Below are 19,056 nucleotides of genomic sequence, written 5' to 3'. Positions count from 1 at the left end.
GTGGACTATCTCTACGCATAAGCCTTCAATCTTCCATCCATAGTGCTAAACCAGAATGTGTTAAAAGAGAGAGAATGTTGAGTGATGTTATATAAGGAAATCTGACGTAACTAAATGAAAATCATAATCAAAACAGTTAAAATCAATAAAACATTGGAGCCCCGTTGACTTATTCATATCCGAATTTGTATTATTTCCTACACGACATAATAGAATGCTGTGGCAACATCAAACAAGGAAAAGAACCGCATACATAGGAACCACTTTTGCTTTTGTTGACCGAGTCGGTTCGAAATCGATCAGCGCGAGATCCGATCATTTGTATTCGACAAATTCCCGAACGACAAACCGCACCTATCGTGAAATTTACTTTCTTTCGTCCCATTGAGAAATACGGATTTCGGTATTCAGCGGCAAACGCTGCCCGCCCGAGCGTCCGCCAAGAATGCCAATGACGGGCGCCCACGGCGAAGATTTTCGGTCGCGGATCGCTCAAAAATGCTGCATTCTCGATGAAAATGGACGCGTTGCGATTGACCAAGGTCGGCGCACCCTTAATATTATTATCAAAACACTTGATCGGCGGGGAAGGTTACGCGGGTACCGGCCATCTCGAAAAAAAAACGTATATTCTCAAGATTGCTTCGAGTTGACATCACGGTGGACACATAAAGGTTACCAGCTTCCTATTCGCATCCTTTGAACAATCTTGAAGAAAGGTTTGTTAAATCGATTTTATTGCTTTGTCGTGAGCGAATGCATTCAGAAGGATGAATATATACTGTAAATTGAAACAATGAAAGGTTTTTATTGTTTTTTCAATCATTTGGTTGATAATGGAAGCCATTTTGTTTATAAATATTTGTTCAGGAAGCACTGAGAAACGATTATCGTAATATATTTCCTAATTTGGTATTGTTTTGATTGTCTCTTTACGTTGGATTGTCTTAAATTAAATTTAGAGTGAGAAAAGTTAGAGAAAAGATTACCACCACTGAATCCTCAAGAAATCAACTTTGATATAATTTGGCGAATGACGAAAAGCTACTTTAATTTCACTGTCTTATATATTCGAAACTAAGGTAAATAACTAAAAATGTAAGTCGCATTATCGTCGCAGTAACTTTAAAATTACTTAATGTTAGTTCTGTAGAGCTGTGGGAAATATATTGTTCGAAATTTTGTTTAGTTTAGTTTAGTTTGGTTTGTGTAAAAAAATATCAAAGTAAGTCAAGAAATGACAAGTTTGTTTTTAATTTGTCTTATATACCTTTTGATATACTTTTTAATCTTGGTTTTAGAATGGAAAATAGAGCTTAGAAGCTCGAAACATATCCATGTCAATCTTGCGTAGCGGCGAAATGATGAAAATTAATTACATCAGTTGGGCGACGCTTAATTTTTCAAATAGTTAAATACCACAGCATTCATCTCGATGGTAGGGTACATTGGAAACACTAGTGAAAAAGCAGAGCAGATCATACTGAAAATTAAGGAACTGTACTGGTTACACTACGACATCAAACCAACTAGTAATCCAAAGCTGCCAAAACAAAGTCCTTCAATTAATTACCAATGATGATCGCTATGCCACCAATGAAGAATTTACTATGACCTCGAAGTTAAACAGATTTATGAACTTATCCAATATTTTTTCCCTTAAAATATTAAAGAAGGTTACTAAATTATAGTAACGTGGAATACTATATTAAGGCATATTTAATGTAAGTTTTAATAAAATAAAAAATCCTTTATTATTTACAGTAATATGATAGAGAGAATAAACCTAATACCAACACACCAGTTTGGGTTTATTAACAAGCACTCAACAATTGACCAGGTCCACAGAATAACAGATGTTATTGAAAAAGCCTACGAAAGTAAGAAAGTATACTGAGCTGTATTCTTAGATGTAGCACAAGCCTTCGATAAGGTTTGACATGAAGGCCTTGTTCATAAACTACAGAAAATATTACCAAAACAACACACCGAACTATTAAAATCGTACATTACAAGTAGAATGTTTAGAGTCAAACAAGAAGAAGCTTACTTTACAATAAAAGAAGCTAAAGCAGGTATACCATAAGGAAGTGTATTGGGACCAATGCTTTATCTACTCTACACTTGTGATATACCACAAATGGAGAATATTGAGAATATTACGATGGCTACATTTGCTGATGATATTGCGATTATAGCTGTCGGAGACAATAGTGAAGAAGCCTCACTAATTTTTGTGTCAACAGTCAAGTGACAACATAAATAATTGTACACAAGCTTGGAGAATAAAAATTAATGAAAGTAAATCTGTGCATGTGCAGTTCACCTACAATCAGACCGTACAAGCACCAATAACATTAAATAATATTATCATTTTTTATAGCAACAACGTTAAATATCTCGTAATGAATCTTGATCCAAAACTTAGCTGGAAGGAACATATAAAGAACAAAAGAAAAGAACTGGAATTGAAATATAGGAAAATGTACTGGCTAATTGGAAGAAAATCACAATTATCAGTATGTAACAAATTGTTGTTATATAAGCAAATACTGAAAGTTATATGGACAAATACACATTTTTCAGAAAAAAGTCCTGAGGGGTATTGTGGGCGCACCCAAATACTATAGGACTGATTACCTACATCGAGACTTTCAGATACTCACAGTCAGTCAAGAAACCAAGAGAATTGCGAGGAGTCATGAGGATGTTTTTTGGATACCACCACCACAGGACAAAGACTCGATAGAATCAAACGATGTGATCTTGTGTACTGTTGTGTAGTGATGTTCATATAGTAAAAAATATAGCAGTGACATGTATAAACATTATTTCACCAGAGACTGAGATAGGGCCGATGAGTTCTCCTAGTTATATACCTAGATTTAAGTTATCATAGAGACAAATTGTAGGTTAGTCGGGAACGACTGATAACAATGTAATAATTAAATAATAATAATAAAAAAATTACAGTAATTTGAAAAATATATAAACCAGGTGTGTTTTCTACAAGAAAGTAGACCAAGAAAAAGTTGTAAAAAAAATATTAGAACTGCAAACTTTTTTCTGAACCACGAAGGAATTACTGTTTTGCTAATATGCTTGAATTTATACATTTTCTTCCTTTGACAGCTTTTAATGAAACTGAATTATTAATATGTTTACATCAAAGCATATTATTCGAACATTTTTGTTGCCAATTAATATGTTATTATTATATACATAGGTGTGTCTATGACCCATTCATAAACAAAATAGATTAATTAAAAAATATTATAAATGTTATTTGATTATTAATTTTTATATATGTTCGCCTAGAATAACCTTGAGAAATGCTGAAAATATTTTACTAATTGATTGTGTTGGGTCTTCAGAACATAAATTGTTGTAATATATATTGTTACACAAATAAAAAAAAATAGATGTTTAATGAAAAAATTACACAACTCAATAATTCTTTATTCGTAAAATCAGAAATATTCTATAATGTAATATTTATTTCAGTGAAAAAGAACAGGAATAAATTCTATTTAGTAAGTAAGAAAACAAAAATACATAAGTGACAATAGCTTGTTATTCGTAGACTTTATTTAATACACTTTTTTGTAGATAAATTAAAAAATAAAATGAGAATGCTGTTATTTATTAGGCAATTTGCAGTTATTAAAGTAAAATATTATTAACAGGTCAATTAAAAAGTCCCCGGCCTACCATAGTAAAATACTTTTTTTGACAAAATTAGTTTTTTTTTATTCAACATTAGCGACCCGTCCCGGCTTTGCACGGGTGCAATGCTGATACTACAGACTACACTACAGAAAAAATATGAACGTTGTATATAAAAACATAGCGGCCCGCTCCGACTTTGCACGGGCATAAAATATATATGCCTATGTCACTCAATGAAAACATGATTAAAATCGATCCAGTATTTTTGGTTCATTCATTACTGCCCTTGGCCTGCACGCATTAAATTTGGAGTAAAACAATTCCTCTTCCCCTATACTTACTATGAAGATTTCCTGCTATCTTTAGAATATCTAAATTCATACAATTTTTATTACATTACACATTTTTAAACGCAAATTTTAAATTTGTAATATCTCCGAAAATATTTGTTTAATTTACATGCTGTAAGGAACCATATTGATCTATATTAATTGCACACTGTATTTCAGGTACTTAATTCGATAAGGATTAATGATAATAAATTAAAATAGCTTCGTAAATAAGCCATTTTCTCACGTAAAAAGTAAACAATAAAAATGGTTAATGTGGGTTATCCCTAAAAGATAAACATATACCATCGGGGACTTTTTTGTAGACCTTTTTATGGTGTACAATACTGTAGTACATTAATTTGATCTAACTCGTAGGGTTGGGCAGCTTTTTTGCTTTATCAAACACACGTTAGAAACCTCTAAAATTAGCAATGTTGCATTAGTATATTATGCATGTATTATACATATGAACCTTCCTCTTGAATCACTCTATCTATTGAAAAAAACCGCATCAAAATCCGTTACGTAGTTTTCAAGATTTAAGCGCACATAGGGATATAGGGACAGAAAAGGCGACTTTGTTTTATACTATGTAGTGATAATTCCCTTCAAGGCTGATACACTGATTATAGCGACTCTCCAACTTTTCGATATCATTTGTGTAGTACGATTTGTTCTTTGCTTCAAAGTAGGCCTCAGTTTCGTCGATCACCTCTTCATTCGACAGAAATTTGATAAAGCTTCTTTTTCTTCAAATGCGGCCGTTTTTCGACGATTTCCTCCTTCAAACGGTCCAATAACGCTATGTAATAATTGCTGTTGATAGTCCTTCCTTTTTCAATGTAGTCAATGAAAATTATTTCATGCGTATCCCAAAATACAGACGCTATAACCTTGCCAGCCGACTCTTGCGTTTTCCCACGCTTTGGAGCGGGTTCATCGTGTGCAGTCCACTCGGCTGACTCTCTATTGGATTTTGGACTGAAATGATGGAGCCATGTTTCATCCGTTGTCACATATCCACGCTCGGGTTTATTACGCTTGATCATCTTCAACCACTGCTCCGAATCATCAACTCATCGTAGTTTTTGGTGAAATGTGAGCTCGGCGGTACCCACTTTACACTGAGCTTTCTCATACCCAAATATTCGTGAATGATATGATGGACACGTTCAGTTGATATCTATAGGAGTGTCTGCTATTTCATTCAGTTTCAATTTACGGTAATTCAAAATTATTTTGTGGATTTTTTAAATGTTTTCGTCGGTAACAACCTCTTTTGGCCGTCCACTGCGTTCACCGTCTTCGGTGCTCATTTCACCGCGTCTAAACTTAGCATACCAATCTTTAATGGTTGATTTTCCTCGGGCAGTGTCCGGAAACTCGGCATCAAGCCAAGCTTTTGCTTCAAGTGTATTTTTTTGCCTTCAAAATGCTATAATTCACAAACTAATAATCCGGCAACTATCAAATTTATTAACGAATCTCTTGATGGTTAGGACTAAATAAAAAACATATGGATTTAATTCTAGTAGCGCCATCTATGTATTAGGCCGGGGTCTTTTCAATTGACCTATTAAGTTTTGCTTTTGACATTTCTCTACAAAAAATTTTTTTAGCATTATTTTTTTAAAATAATAATATTATTTTAGCGTTATTATGGAACGTTAATTATGGAACGTCCAAAGTTGTATTTTAAACGTTCACTACTTTTGTGGTTTACTTGAAAAAATCTACAGTTAAAACCCATCGAACACTTTTAAAAACATATGGTGATGCTGCATCGTCATATCCCAATTGTCGGTTATGGTTCTACCGACTTTTTTATTGTCGATGGTAAAGAATAGCCTAGATGGTGAAATAAATGATAATATAGCTCAAAATTAGAATTTTCAGACACTATAGAAGTTCATGAATCAACTGTTTTCAGTCAATTTTTACATGCCATGGGAAAGATCCAAAATGATGGAACATGGCTACCACAATATTTGACTGAAAATGACATTTCGAACCGTTTCAAGATCATGGACCACTAGTTAAAAACACACTATTGTCAAAAAGATGCGGAAAATGATATAAAATATTTTGATTTGTACCATTTTTTTTCTCAATAAATACCTATAGAGAAAATCTGATCAGAATAGATGCAAACACCTAATGTTATTAATAAAGATTAAAATTAATTATAAATTATTAATTATTTAAGAAAAAATGATATGAATGAGTAATTAATAGAAAATACAAAACATAGCAGCATATTATTTATAACATTTAAGAATAACTAATAGCTTCTCATGAAAATAAGAGACAAAATCTCTGTCCTAGGTACAAAAATGAAGTCGACAAGGAGAAGAATGAAAAAATCACAATAATATTGTTAATAAATTAATTACCGAACAAACATATTTCGAGTATCACAGTAAAAGTTTCCAATGAAATATTTTTGTTCTATGAAATTCTATGGTACCACAGCGCAAAATCGATAATATCAAAATATATTTTTTAGAAGTGGGGGTTAGTTTTGTTCCCATGAAGAATAACAAAAACTACTAATGTTCTTATATTCGCTGATTTTTTTCTTACACGCCCTGTTAATTAATCTATATATGCTACCCACATTAGTCGACATATTTCTAATGTCTGGTGGTACGACCTCAAAAGCTTTCATAATAAACTTATATAAGCGGCATTTTTTCTATCGATTCATGAATATCACTGCCGGACATATTTAGATCTAGAGATCGTTCTCGAACGCTTCACACGAAAATCCTTTCGGCATCTCGGCGGTAAAGCGTTACCGGGTCGGGAAGATAATTTTTTTCTTCCGGAAAATATCCCGTCCGAATAGCATCGGAAATACCGTTGACCTTGCTACAAATCACGCGGGGAGGTGTCGGTATAAAAGCCAAGTACGACCTGAGGTGCGGCTGTTTTACCACTTTACGTGCTGGTACCGTCTTTGACCGCGTCACTGGTCGAGTATCATGAAGATTTCCGTAAGTACAGAAGACGGTGGTTTTTCAACGTTTTGGTCGTTATCGTTCGTAATTTTGTTTAGGTGCTGCTTTTGGCAGTACTGGCTCTGGCTTCGGCCCAGAAGAAGAGCAGCCAGTCCTACACCACACCGGTGCCGATTCTCAAACAGATCGATCGACACAACGATGACGGTTCCTACAGCTACGGGTACCTTATTTTAAAAATATTTTGATATAATAGTACTATATTTTTGTTGTTGTTTATAGATACGAAGCAGCGGATGGTACTTATAAAATAGAAACGAAATATCCCACGGGAGAAGTATTTGGTAAATATGGTTACATCGATGATACTGGAAAGTTGCGTGAAGTCGAATATGGAGCTAGCCGAAGAGGTTTCGAACCAGCTGGTACTGATGTTACGGTAAGATATTTAATATACTACGTCATAATTTCCTTCATAAATTTTTGAATTGTGTCTATTTTATTGTATTATATATAAAGTGTAATGTTGAGGATTTAGAAATTCCTTGCAAATGTCATTGCTGTTACCACCTATTATATGTTTATAAACAAAACTATATTTTATTTTTTGTTTTGTTTTCGTCACGTTATTAAACTATTGACTGATTTGTTGATATTTTAGGTCGCCCCTCCAACTCTGAGAGATAACCCTCAGGCTCAGAGACCTTTGGGACCAGACGAAGAGGACGACGGACAATACCGCGAGGATCCCGCTGTGTACTACAACAACGACCCCGAGTTCATCCCCAAGGCTCCTGCTTACAGTTCCTATGAACGACCTTCATTCGAGATGAATTATTCTCCCAAAACCTACACTCCCGCTACCCCAGCTCCTCCAACGTATGCCCCTCCTCCTCGTCCTGCCTATACTCCGTCGTACAATCCTCCGGCTCAAACCTACAGTCGTCCGGCTCCAGCATACCAACCTCCAGCTCCGGCATACAATCCCCCAGCCCCAGTTTACAACCCTCCAGCTCCAGCATACAATCCTCCTCAGTACAACGACTATTACAACAATAGAGTAAACAATTATCAGCCTCCCGCGCCCCAATACAGTCCCCCTCCACAGAGCGCTTACTACAACCCTCCAGCACCTTCTCCATCATACACTTCATACAATCCCAGCCAGTTCCAGGGTAGCCCCGCTCAGAACGTGGATATCTGGAGCGGAAGCTACACCGTAAACTATCGATAAGCCCCCTCCGGTACTGTTCTGTACATAGTTCTTTATTTGTTCGTACCTAATTTAGTGTCCTCCCTAGTCTTTACGTTGCTTAGCATCCTTATCTTAGCCATTTATTTATAAATTAATGTAGGATAAGAAATAAACGATTCCAACCGAACCATCTGGTATTATTTCGTTCTTGTCTCTACCCTGTAACACCTGCGAATGTTATGCGATAGGGTGGAGCAGCAGGAAAACCTTGACGTCGCGAATACCAGTCCAGTACCACCTTTACGGCGCATTTTTTTTTCTCGCGGTCTGGTTTTTGTCCGACTTTGTTCCTGTTCAGGGGCGTACATATTTGACATCGTTAATAAATAAAAAAATATGCATTAAAAATTTCGAAGTAATGACAAAATGGTGAAGGTAATTTAATATTTTCGAACACATGTTATTTTAACTCTAGTTTTTTTGCTTTCCTCCAAAGTACCGAGTATAATTTCTTAACTAGGATCGTTATCAATTGTAACATTGAGGAGAAAGTATGGTTATACAATTTGTTTTTAGTTATTTTTGATGCAAGCCTGGGCGTGTACAAACTGCATGAACCGAAACCCACTGAAATATATTAACGGTGGCCTACATATTTATTACTATTTACTGTATCAAAATATGAACGTTTAACTTAATTATGATGTTTGAGAGACCATTTAATTTTAAGATTAGGTGCCTGGAAAAAGTAATTCGTGTTTTACTTAATGGTATTTTTTAAAAAATAAAGTGTATTACTCTTATAGTATTAATTTAGCCTCTTATTTAGCCTATTTATTTTTATTCTGTTAATGGAATAATTTACACTTTTTTGGAAAGAAAATAGCTACTACAAGTATCATAACTAACTAGTAAACAGGCTGGGTAAGATCGAATGTCTTCTGGGATGGTCTATAAGTTGGGTGCTTACTAGTTAGTAGGCTTAATAGGGAATACAGTGGTTTGAAACCCACGTTAAGCAGTGGGTCAGTATGGATACAACCTAATTGGTACAAAGGAGGCTTTGAAATGGCAAAAAACTGACTTCAAAAATTAATTAAAGGGAACGGGAGTGTTTGTGATTTTTCCAAACTTTAAACTAGTGTGAATATCTGGAGGAGGAACCATGCATTGCACTTCCTCTATTTTTTGTGACTAAAAATGTAGAAAGGCCTTCTCGATAGTACTCTAACAGTACCATAAGTAATTAAATTATGATGAACCAGTTATATGTAGCATATGCCAAAGGATATCAGATCAATAAACTGAATAAAATTAAAAATATATCTGAAAATATTTTATATCCAGTTTTCTAAAACTGTATCCACCATATTGTCCAGTCATTTCTCCATGTAATATTTATTATTTTGTATTGTAACTAATCTTAGTGAATATACATTATCTCGAAAATTCGCCCAGCATGAGTTCATAAAATCAAACGAGAAAGTTAATGAGATTAAGAGGTTATGGTTTAATACTTCTTCTTTAAATGGAGTATATGCTTTTGTTTTGATTTGCTAAATATATAGCCATATTGAGCACCATGTATAGACCAGTAATGTAAAATACGGTTGACAAAAAACCGGCCTTGAGAATATGTAATGTTTAAAAGGAACAACTAGAAAAATGCTTAGTCATAAGGTGTTATTGATTAAAAAAAAAGAATTATCTTAAATCCTTTATGAGATTTTCTCGATATTATATGAACAACAAATTGTAGAAAAAAATGAAACAATCTAAGAAAGAAGCGTTGTTAAAGTTTACCGATGAATTGTTCTCAATATTATGAAGACATGAGACAAAAGAATATAACAGCAGGAGATGCAATGGTACCATCTCGCATGTTTAACCTTTATGACGGAAACCTGTCATAAAGAAGTCTCCATAGACGAACGAAACAAAAAAACAGAGCGACGTTAAAACAAAAAAAAAAACGAACGAGAAAGGCAAAGGCCGAATTTGTCGAGGGGTCGGTCCATCAAAAACGTGCAAGATAAAGTGACAAAAGTCAGAAACCCACGCCGGGAACCTTGTCCCCTTCTTTCGCCGCGTACCGCACTTATAAAAAGGAATGGACCGACCCCCCGCACTACTCCAGTGTGTTAACGTTCACCAACCATGATCAGATACGTGAGTACCATTCAGTTCTATTATTTTATTTAGAAGAAAAAAGTCCGTCAACCCTTATCGCTCGTCTTTATCATCCCTTCCTCTCATCACGAGATCTGGAGAACGAGAGAGATGATTCAGAGGCATCGAAATGTATCAGTTTCCGTCCTCGTTCAATTCTTTGCGATTTCGATCGATGTAGAGTTTAAAATTTTAGGAAAAACATGCCTGGGATGGTCTTTTACAGAAAATTATGTGTTCATAGTGAATTGGTGTCTGTTTTTTTTTTATGTTGGGCAAAACTGACATAATTGATATGGACAAAGGCGACCGCGTCTCGAAATTTCACCGATTTTCCTTCGATTACGGCCTGTGTTGAATGGTAATCGCTCGTTGCGTCACAATGAAACAAGGATTTACATTTTGCATGGGTGAGCCGGAAACCTCTGACGCGAAACTGTCTCAAGAACGTCAACTTCTCTCCTGCCGGCGCTTTGACACGCTCAAGGAAGCATCGTAAACCAAAGCCGCGCCTTTACCAGAAGTAATAGAGTGCGACGCGATGGTGATGCGTCGAAATCATTACCGTAAATAATTTTTTTTTCGTTCGGAACAATCGTTCTGGTTAAGGTGATGGTGCTGCAGCGAGAAGGGAGATAAACGAGTCACCACGCCCGTAATGCCGGCGATGAAAAAAAGGTTAAGGTCATAGACAAGTTTTTCACTTGTTTTTGTCGCGCTCTCACTTTTTAAAAAACGACTGTCGACTGCTTTTGGTCCACTTATCTCCTTTGATTTATTAAACTTCATACATACGAGGCCTTGTCCGTTTAATATCTTGATTGTTGCTGTAGATACATATCGTTAACATTATTTTCAATATGTTTCTGGTTTTGAACATTGGATTTTTTTAATTATTGTCAAAATACTAGCCCGAATAATAATCATTCATCTTCAATAGTTTATACCATATTACGATTCTTTCATTATTTTGAAGATATTATATATGGTGGCTCATTTGTTTGATTCTATTGCGTTCTGAAATTTTATATGTACCAGGTGTGTCGGTAATTACTTTCCCTTTCTTGTACATAACGAACTGTGAGCTGTCGTTCTGTAATTATGGATGAGACCTGAGTTTACCATCATATTTCGGAATCAAAAAAGGAAGCTAGCTTTTCGATTCCGAAAGAAAGTGTTGTTGAAGATTACTATTGCAACTTTTTGGACAAGAATGATAACGTGAAAAGAGATCCAGGATACAGAAGAAGAATATAGAATCGTTTTCTATGAACGTAGTTCGATCAAAGCTAAAATCATAACTAAATTAACGTTTGCATCAGGTGGTATGTGGTTGCTTTGGCCTTGTCCTCCACAAGTTTGGGTTATTCATTAAAATAGCTAAAATTTTTGTACCGGGCGATCTATAGAAACGCTCGAGTTTCTGGCGAGTTATTATCTTTGTGTTATATAACAATATAAGCAGCATCAATGCAATAGGTTGTATATATTCATCGATGATTTTTTATTCACTGGCGGAATGATACATTTCAATATCTTGTTTTCAAAACCCCTGAAATTAGTTTTGTGGTCAATGAGATAGCAATTTGTTTTCGAAACCGTATATTTTCTGATTGGTATCAAGTATCTAAGTTACCACACTGTCAATTTGGATATAGAATACATAATTTTTATGTTTCTTTTTTGTAACTAAATGGTTAATTCGAAGATATCGCACAGTCATGATAAGCACTTAAATAAGTGTATAAAAATTAAGATTTAATATGAGATAATCTATTGTACAATGATGCCATGACAATGAGAGCTTAAACATACACCTCTGCACTTATTCAACGCTAAGAAAGAACGACTTAACAGTTATAAATTTTCATGCCCGCAGACATCTCTTGTCTTTGTCTCATCTCATCTCTTTGTGTCAGTGAAATTGATGGTAACTTAACCAATTTGATCAAGCATCTCTGTAATAAAACTTATATCAATCAATTAAAATATTTTTAACATCTCTTCTAACTTGTACCTCACTCGTCATATTTATCATATATTCCATTATATTACCATTCTTCTGTTATGATTAATCCATTCAACTTCATTTGAAGCTTTGACAGCTCAGTGTTTTTGAATGTGTTGGATAATGGTCGAACCATATGTGTTGCTCATTAATATCGTCAATTTTTAAATTTTTTAATCTCACTGCTAACAAATCATACTTAAATTGTTCTAGAAGTGGTTCTTAAAAAGACTCAAAATATTTGTTGCTGAAAAACAACTCATTCTGGTTTCAAACACTTCACAATCTATAAGTTACATCGTATTATTGATATAACTGAGAACATTTTTGAAAAATTCAGCTGTGCAAAAGACTTTGATGAAGCATACCATGACGACATTTAGTACAAGTTGGCAAGCCAATTACCTAGGCAGATGAGCCAGATCCTGAAATCCTCTATTCCTAATCACAACATTTCAGAATAAGATACAGTGATGAACATTCAGATTTGGAACCCATTTATGCGGCTGTACCTGAAGGTAGTGTCCTGGGATCAATATTATATTTACTTTATACTAGTGATAATTCTAAATGAGAATGAGTAATAATGGCGACATTAATAGATATGATATGATGATCTGGTTGGTCTGTAATGAGTATCTACATGCTACAAGTAACAATATTTAGACAACTTTAAATAGAGTACAAATAGCTGTCAATAACATTACTGAGTAGACTAACAAATGACGAATAAAATTGAATTCTACAACGTCTACGTATAATTGGTTTTACACTAATTCCATATATGAACAGAGCGAAATACTTGGCCATGACACTGGACACCAAGCAGAACTTTATATGAGGCTCAAAAATGTGATGCTTGTTTGGACGAAAATTCGAATTAAGGCTCCACAATAAACTGTTAAGTATAATAGTGATCAAATAGAGAAGCCATTGTGGATTTACGTTGTGAAATTATGGGGCAGCATAAACAAAAATGACTCATGGTACATTAGAAATTAAGACATCTACAAATATCTAAGGGTACCAATGGTCATCTAGCCCATTAAAACGTTTGTGAAAAAATGTTGTTAAAAATGTCGAACTCCAGATAAACCGACTGCATGATAACAGTCGGTTTATCTGGAGGCTGAAGAGACAAAAACCCCTTGAATAAACATTTGAATTATTAAGTTTAGTTCGGCAATCCTATATTTTGACTTAAACAATATGAAGCAATAACTACTAGATAGTTGTAGTTAATATCTAGTAATATGTGTTAATAAAATTTGTTCTCTTATTGGTACTGGAAAACTTATTCGATAGCTCTCGTAGCAGACTGCCATTTATTTGTTTGTATTATTAGAACCAGTGATTCATAGACTGACGCTAACTTCAGTTTCCATTGATCGCTGACAGTTGATGATTTTAGCCAGACTTGGATGAAAATAATGAAGCATTCACAGTGCTTTCTACTAATTTACTAATTAACTATTTACACTGAAGTGAATCAAGGCGATGGTTTGGTCTTCGCAACTCGATATCTTGAACGTGAATATTTTATGAATTTGGAGGGTATATGTTTACTAGGAAGTATTTTATGTGAAATAATGAAAATTCGGGGTACAGCAACAGTGTTAAAATGTTCCAAAAAGGATACTCTATGCACTAAATATAAATTTACAGGCGTGGCCAACAATGCCAGTAGGTCCATTAAATAACTCCTTAACAATGTGTGCCAAAATGTTTTTAAATTAATATCAATCATATGAAATAATTTTTTTAAGTCTAATTAATTGATTGAAATAAAAAAAAACTTATTATATATGTCTGTTTTCATATATCTTTTAGATTGTACCGGGTCCTTACATAATAAACGGGTAATGGTACAAAAAAAACCAACGACTATTTCTTACAAGGTTAATTAATTCTAATGTTACATTTTGAGAAATTCTATAACGGACAAGCCTACGTTTAAGAATGCCAGGGTTGCATTGTTTAGTTTAATAGCCTGTACCGAGCGTTCGACGTCGTTTAACGATTAATTTCTTTTATAGGTGGCCGTGATAACTTTACTGGCCGTCCAGGGACTGGCTCAGGATTACGATTACGATCTCCCTCCACCCAGGTCCAGACCGGCTCCACCCCGAGTCCAGCCCGGATACTCCGGACCGTCCTCTTCTTCCTCAGCTCCCAAACCCACACCCGTTCCCATCATCAAGCAGATCAATCGACATAACGAGGACGGTTCGTATACTTACGGCTACGAATCTGCTGATGGTTCGTTCAAGATCGAGACCAAACTGCCCACTGGAGAGGTGAAGGGCAAGTACGGTTACGTGGACGATACCGGAAAGGTGCGCGTTATCGAGTACGGCGCCACCAAATACGGATTCGCGCCCGCTGGCGAGGGTATCACCGTTCCACCACCGACCTTGGTCGATGAGACTACCGACAAAGAAGGAGCCTTGTTGCCTGAATATTCGGGATCTTACGACCAACAGGAAGATCCTCAGGAACCTTCAAGGTACGTCGATGATGTTAAACTCCAACACGGGGGACTAAACTGACGTTCTCCATTTCTAGATCGAACTTGAGACCAATCGATTTCGCTTCTGCCCCAGCTCCTAGACCGGCTCCAAGGCCCGCTCCAAGACCAGCTCCCAGACCAGCACCCAGACCATCTCCAATCGATTATTCGCCACCTCAAACTTTCGAACCAGCACCAAGGGCGCCTTCACCACGTATGTATTCTTTGACATTTTAGCGATTTTCTAGCGTTTGATCTCTTCTACAAGATCGATTTGCTAATTTTCTAAACAGTAGATGGAGATAAAAATTAACAATAATTACATGAAGAAATGCTTGGACCATATGGTGGATGTGGTCACTTTTTCGAAGTGGTCTATGCTTGATGTGTTTTCAATTTAAATGCCAATTTCACCCAAAAAGACAATTTCTTCACATTTCACTCCACAAATACGACGAAGAAACATGTAGAATTTCATTTAAATAACGCATTTGACAGATAGTGTCCAAGTCTCGGACATATACGGAAGGATTGGCAATGTAGGTGTTTGAAAGAGGCTGATTTTATTCTTGATTGGAATACCAGGTGTACCAGAAAGTTGTTATCGATTTATTTTCAGAAAAATAACTGCATAATTTTCAAGAAAATAGAACAGTACATTTATTCAAAGTATTGGTCATTTGATACTATACATCTTGCCTATCTTTCAGCCAATGTATGGATGCCATCCTAAAAAAGACGTCATCGTGCTGTGAAATCCCTTTACCGTGTCGTGTCTAAAATTAATCATTTTTTCTCGATAGTGATCACTATTAACCAGGTTTCAACAGTTTGTAATACACCTCGTCACTCTGACCCTTCGTCACCCCTGTTCTTTCTTAAACTGGATTCTGTTGAGATTTACGAAAGCAGACGATCTGTCATTGTTAATATATTGGGAATTTCTTCATTAATTTCCAAGTCATATGACTTTGCAATGGAATGGCTGAAGAAGACATATAATAATATACTTATGAGTAGTTGATAATGATTTTATAAATGATATTGTAAGTTGCGAAATAAATAGGTCTGTATGATAAAGTTTTTAAATATATTTTGGTTGATTGGCAGTCGGAAAAGTTAAATAAACAAGTTACAAATGACCTAAATTAAAAGTTGTGTTGGTTAATCTGAGACACTACTAATATAATAATAAGAACTATTTAGGCTTTGTGACGTCATCTTTATGTTGTTGAGTGTGGTCAATCTCAAAATGATTTCTTTTTGTTATAGCATTACACGTTTCTTGACAATCTGGAGAACTAATAGTAAAGAGTGATAATATTAATATGAAAGAGAATATACTTGAAAAATATTTTATTTACGAACCACTAAAAATGTATAGTCTATTCAAAAATGCAGTGAACATTGAATTATACTGTTAAAATAAATGTTACTTTATAATATTTTTGTTTCATTGTCTTATTTGCATTAAAATGTTGTAATATATGAAAGCTAATATAAAATAAAAGTAAAAGTTAAGTGCGACTTGAGTTCACTGCTATTTTGAATAGACTACATATTTTTTATCTAATATAAATTTATTGGTACATATTAAAACCTTTTATTTTCCCCAGTGGGGCTCCTCCTTGTACATTTGGGCTTGTAGGAATATGTTAATCTAAGATTTTAGATTTATTTGAAGTATGAATAGCAGGCATTTTCATTGGTATCATTTCTTCATCTCTTTAATGTCCTGGTGAAGTAATTCACCGTGTTCTTCACTTATATCTCCCAAATATTCCGGAAAGTAGTTGAGGTGGAAGTAACAGGCTTATTACTTCAGATATAGCATTATTTTGACAATGTTGACATTTGACTTTGAATGTTTGATTGTTTGTGTTTTTGTGATTTTAAATGTTTTGACATTTTGTCTGGTTTGTTTATAGTTAAGGTATTTGTAATTGCCTAAAAATTTCTCTATTACCTTAAAAGCAACCCGCCCTTTTTCTTAGTAATTCGTCATATTCATCATTGAGGGTCAGTTATAAGCCATCTAATGTATAATCTGACGGAAGCACCTTCCTTTACCTTTGCTTCTGGAAAAGAATGCTTGCGGTGGTAATAGAACACTATATGGAGAAACCGATGTTTTCTTTGCACCAACTTTAAGCTCCCTCGGCTGCCAACTCTTTTTGATCCAATGATCAGCTCGGTCTCTGCTATCCTATAGACACAAAAGCGAAGAAATTTGATAAAATTAGCAATTTTAAAATTGTCGCAAACCTGCTGACCATAGTCCCCATATTTTAGCTTGGAAAGTACTCCAAGTTTTTAGTGTTTTTAAGGCATACAGAATGGTCGACAGGAATATGAACATTATCTGCAAGATCTTTAGTAGCTTCTTTAAATTTAACGACATTAATAACAAATAATTATTTTTCAGCATCTTCTTTTGGATTTTCTGATGATTTCGACATTCCAAGACGTCCATCCCCCAAATCATCTTTCAGTCCGGCTCCACCAAAACCTTCGTTCTCCAACGCTGCTCCAGCCCCACCAAGACCCTCCTTCGCTAACGCTGCCCCGGCACCACCAAGACCATCCTTCGCTAACGCTGCTCCAGTCGACAACTTCGGACCAGCACCCAGCAGATCGTCTCCCAAGTTCTCCTTCGACGAACCGTCTTCTCCACAGTCATCCAGGTACTCCACAGTGCAAATATTTTAGTTAGTACCATTTTTGATATTGGTATTAGACCACACCGTGCTATCTTCAATTGGCGTTTCTTCCAGGCCCGCCCCGTCCTTCGCTGCACCTCCGTCAAGACCCGCACCTCAGCCTTCTTTCGCACCAGCTCCAGCACCCCAGTACAGGCCGGCACCAAAACCCGCCGGCGGTCGTACCGGCGGTTCTATCTTGGATCAACTCAGTAAAGACTACGCTTTACCTCAAGGCAATTCAGCGCCACTTCATGACATCAGCTTCGGTTACTATTAAACAATAGACAAATTGTTTTAGGATTTTCTATTCAAATTTTCTATCAAAATGTGTAACTATGAATATCTCTTGCTCTTTGCTTCTTTTTCTTTGTTTTTCACACCTTTTTCCTCTTTATCTGTCCTCTTCTTTATATCTTAACTGAGTCTTCTTCTTTGCATGAGTTCTTCCTTCAATTTTTCTACGCTTTTTATATCCTCTTTCTTCCTTTCTCTATTCTTTCTGTTTTATTTATTATCCTAACCTTTTTCAATTTTACTGTTTTATCTCTTTTCTATCATCTTATTTATTTTATTCTATCTTTTCTTTGTTTATCTCTCTATCTTTTTCTCTTTTCTTCCGCCTTCCCTTCTTTCTTTCTATCTTCAAGTGAATGTTTTTAACCAAAATACACACATTGCCCTAGACTGTCGATGATTCGTTGTTCGTTATTAATAGTACTCCGAGTAATATATGGTACTGTCGAACAACTATTCTTTTGTAAGCTAATTATATATTTTTGTATTTTATTGTAAATAAAATATAGGTAAAATAAAATATAAATTTAAAAATTGATAATGTAGTTTTCTTGAATTATGTCTCTTTTTACCAACCAGGGTTTATTTAAATTGGATGTACTAGTTAACATGGTTCCCAAACTATGGTCTTGGACGTTGAGCAAAACAAAAGACATATGATATCATTTAGTTATTGATGTGATTCGGGGGGTTTCCCCTTGTTATTTACAATCTAGAACATAAAATAAATGGTGCGCTACGAAGCCGTTTTTTATTATTTGTAATATTTGTAATGACGTTATGGCGAAGGTACATTATGATTATTAAAAATTTCGACTTACATAACAAACTAAAGAACGAGAGCTATTTGTATTATAAAATTGCATCATTACATCATTGTATATAAAAATTAACTGCTGAAAATAGACAAGTAAATGCACAATTTAATATAAATGTGGTAATGAAAAAAGAAAGAGATATTCCCATAAAAAAATTGGGTTCGGGAAGTGTGGTGGCTACTCACTGGTACTCCTTTTCAAGAGTATTTTTTCAGAAAATATTTCCTGTATGATGTTCATACTCACGTTAGACGTCTGACAGGTAGCCCCGTCTTATTGAGACCACGTTATTGTTAATCACATAACCTCTTGGAGCATTGCACCTATAAAATTTGAATGTTACATTTGAGGAAATAAAAAGGCAATATGAGCTTATTATAACCCAAATTATAATAGGCAG

At 35.1% G+C, this 19,056-nt stretch overlaps 2 protein-coding genes across 3 annotated transcripts; both read left to right on the top strand.

The window, feature by feature from the left end:
• Nucleotides 1-6,845: 6,845 nt before the first annotated feature.
• On the top strand, nt 6,846-8,343 carry LOC143201350 (uncharacterized). Its single transcript, XM_076412354.1, has 4 exons — nt 6,846-6,997; nt 7,060-7,184; nt 7,244-7,400; nt 7,623-8,343. Exons 1-4 carry the CDS (start codon nt 6,986-6,988, stop codon nt 8,193-8,195), a joined length of 867 nt encoding a protein of 288 aa, XP_076268469.1. The 5' UTR covers nt 6,846-6,985; the 3' UTR covers nt 8,196-8,343.
• A 1,913-nt stretch (nt 8,344-10,256) lies between these two features.
• On the top strand, nt 10,257-17,889 carry LOC143201335 (uncharacterized). Of its 2 annotated transcripts, none has more exons than XM_076412337.1 (5): nt 10,257-10,325; nt 14,370-14,839; nt 14,899-15,056; nt 17,268-17,526; nt 17,617-17,889. In XM_076412337.1, the coding sequence occupies exons 1-5, from the start codon at nt 10,314-10,316 to the stop codon at nt 17,819-17,821; spliced, it is 1,104 nt and encodes a 367-aa protein (XP_076268452.1). In that variant the 5' UTR covers nt 10,257-10,313; the 3' UTR covers nt 17,822-17,889. The 2 variants fall into 2 exon arrangements, with proteins under 2 accessions (XP_076268452.1, XP_076268457.1); XM_076412342.1 differs by having other exon boundaries at nt 17,268-17,550; nt 17,617-17,753.
• The last annotated feature ends 1,167 nt before the right edge of the window (nt 17,890-19,056 follow it).

This window comes from Rhynchophorus ferrugineus, unplaced genomic scaffold (genome assembly GCF_030347505.1).
Source record: "Rhynchophorus ferrugineus isolate W39M unplaced genomic scaffold, kcgeb_rfMv2 rfM1, whole genome shotgun sequence".
NCBI lineage: Eukaryota > Metazoa > Arthropoda > Insecta > Coleoptera > Curculionidae > Rhynchophorus > Rhynchophorus ferrugineus.
The sequence above is the reverse complement of the archived record's forward strand: the minus strand, read 5'-3'. Positions and strand labels throughout refer to the sequence as shown.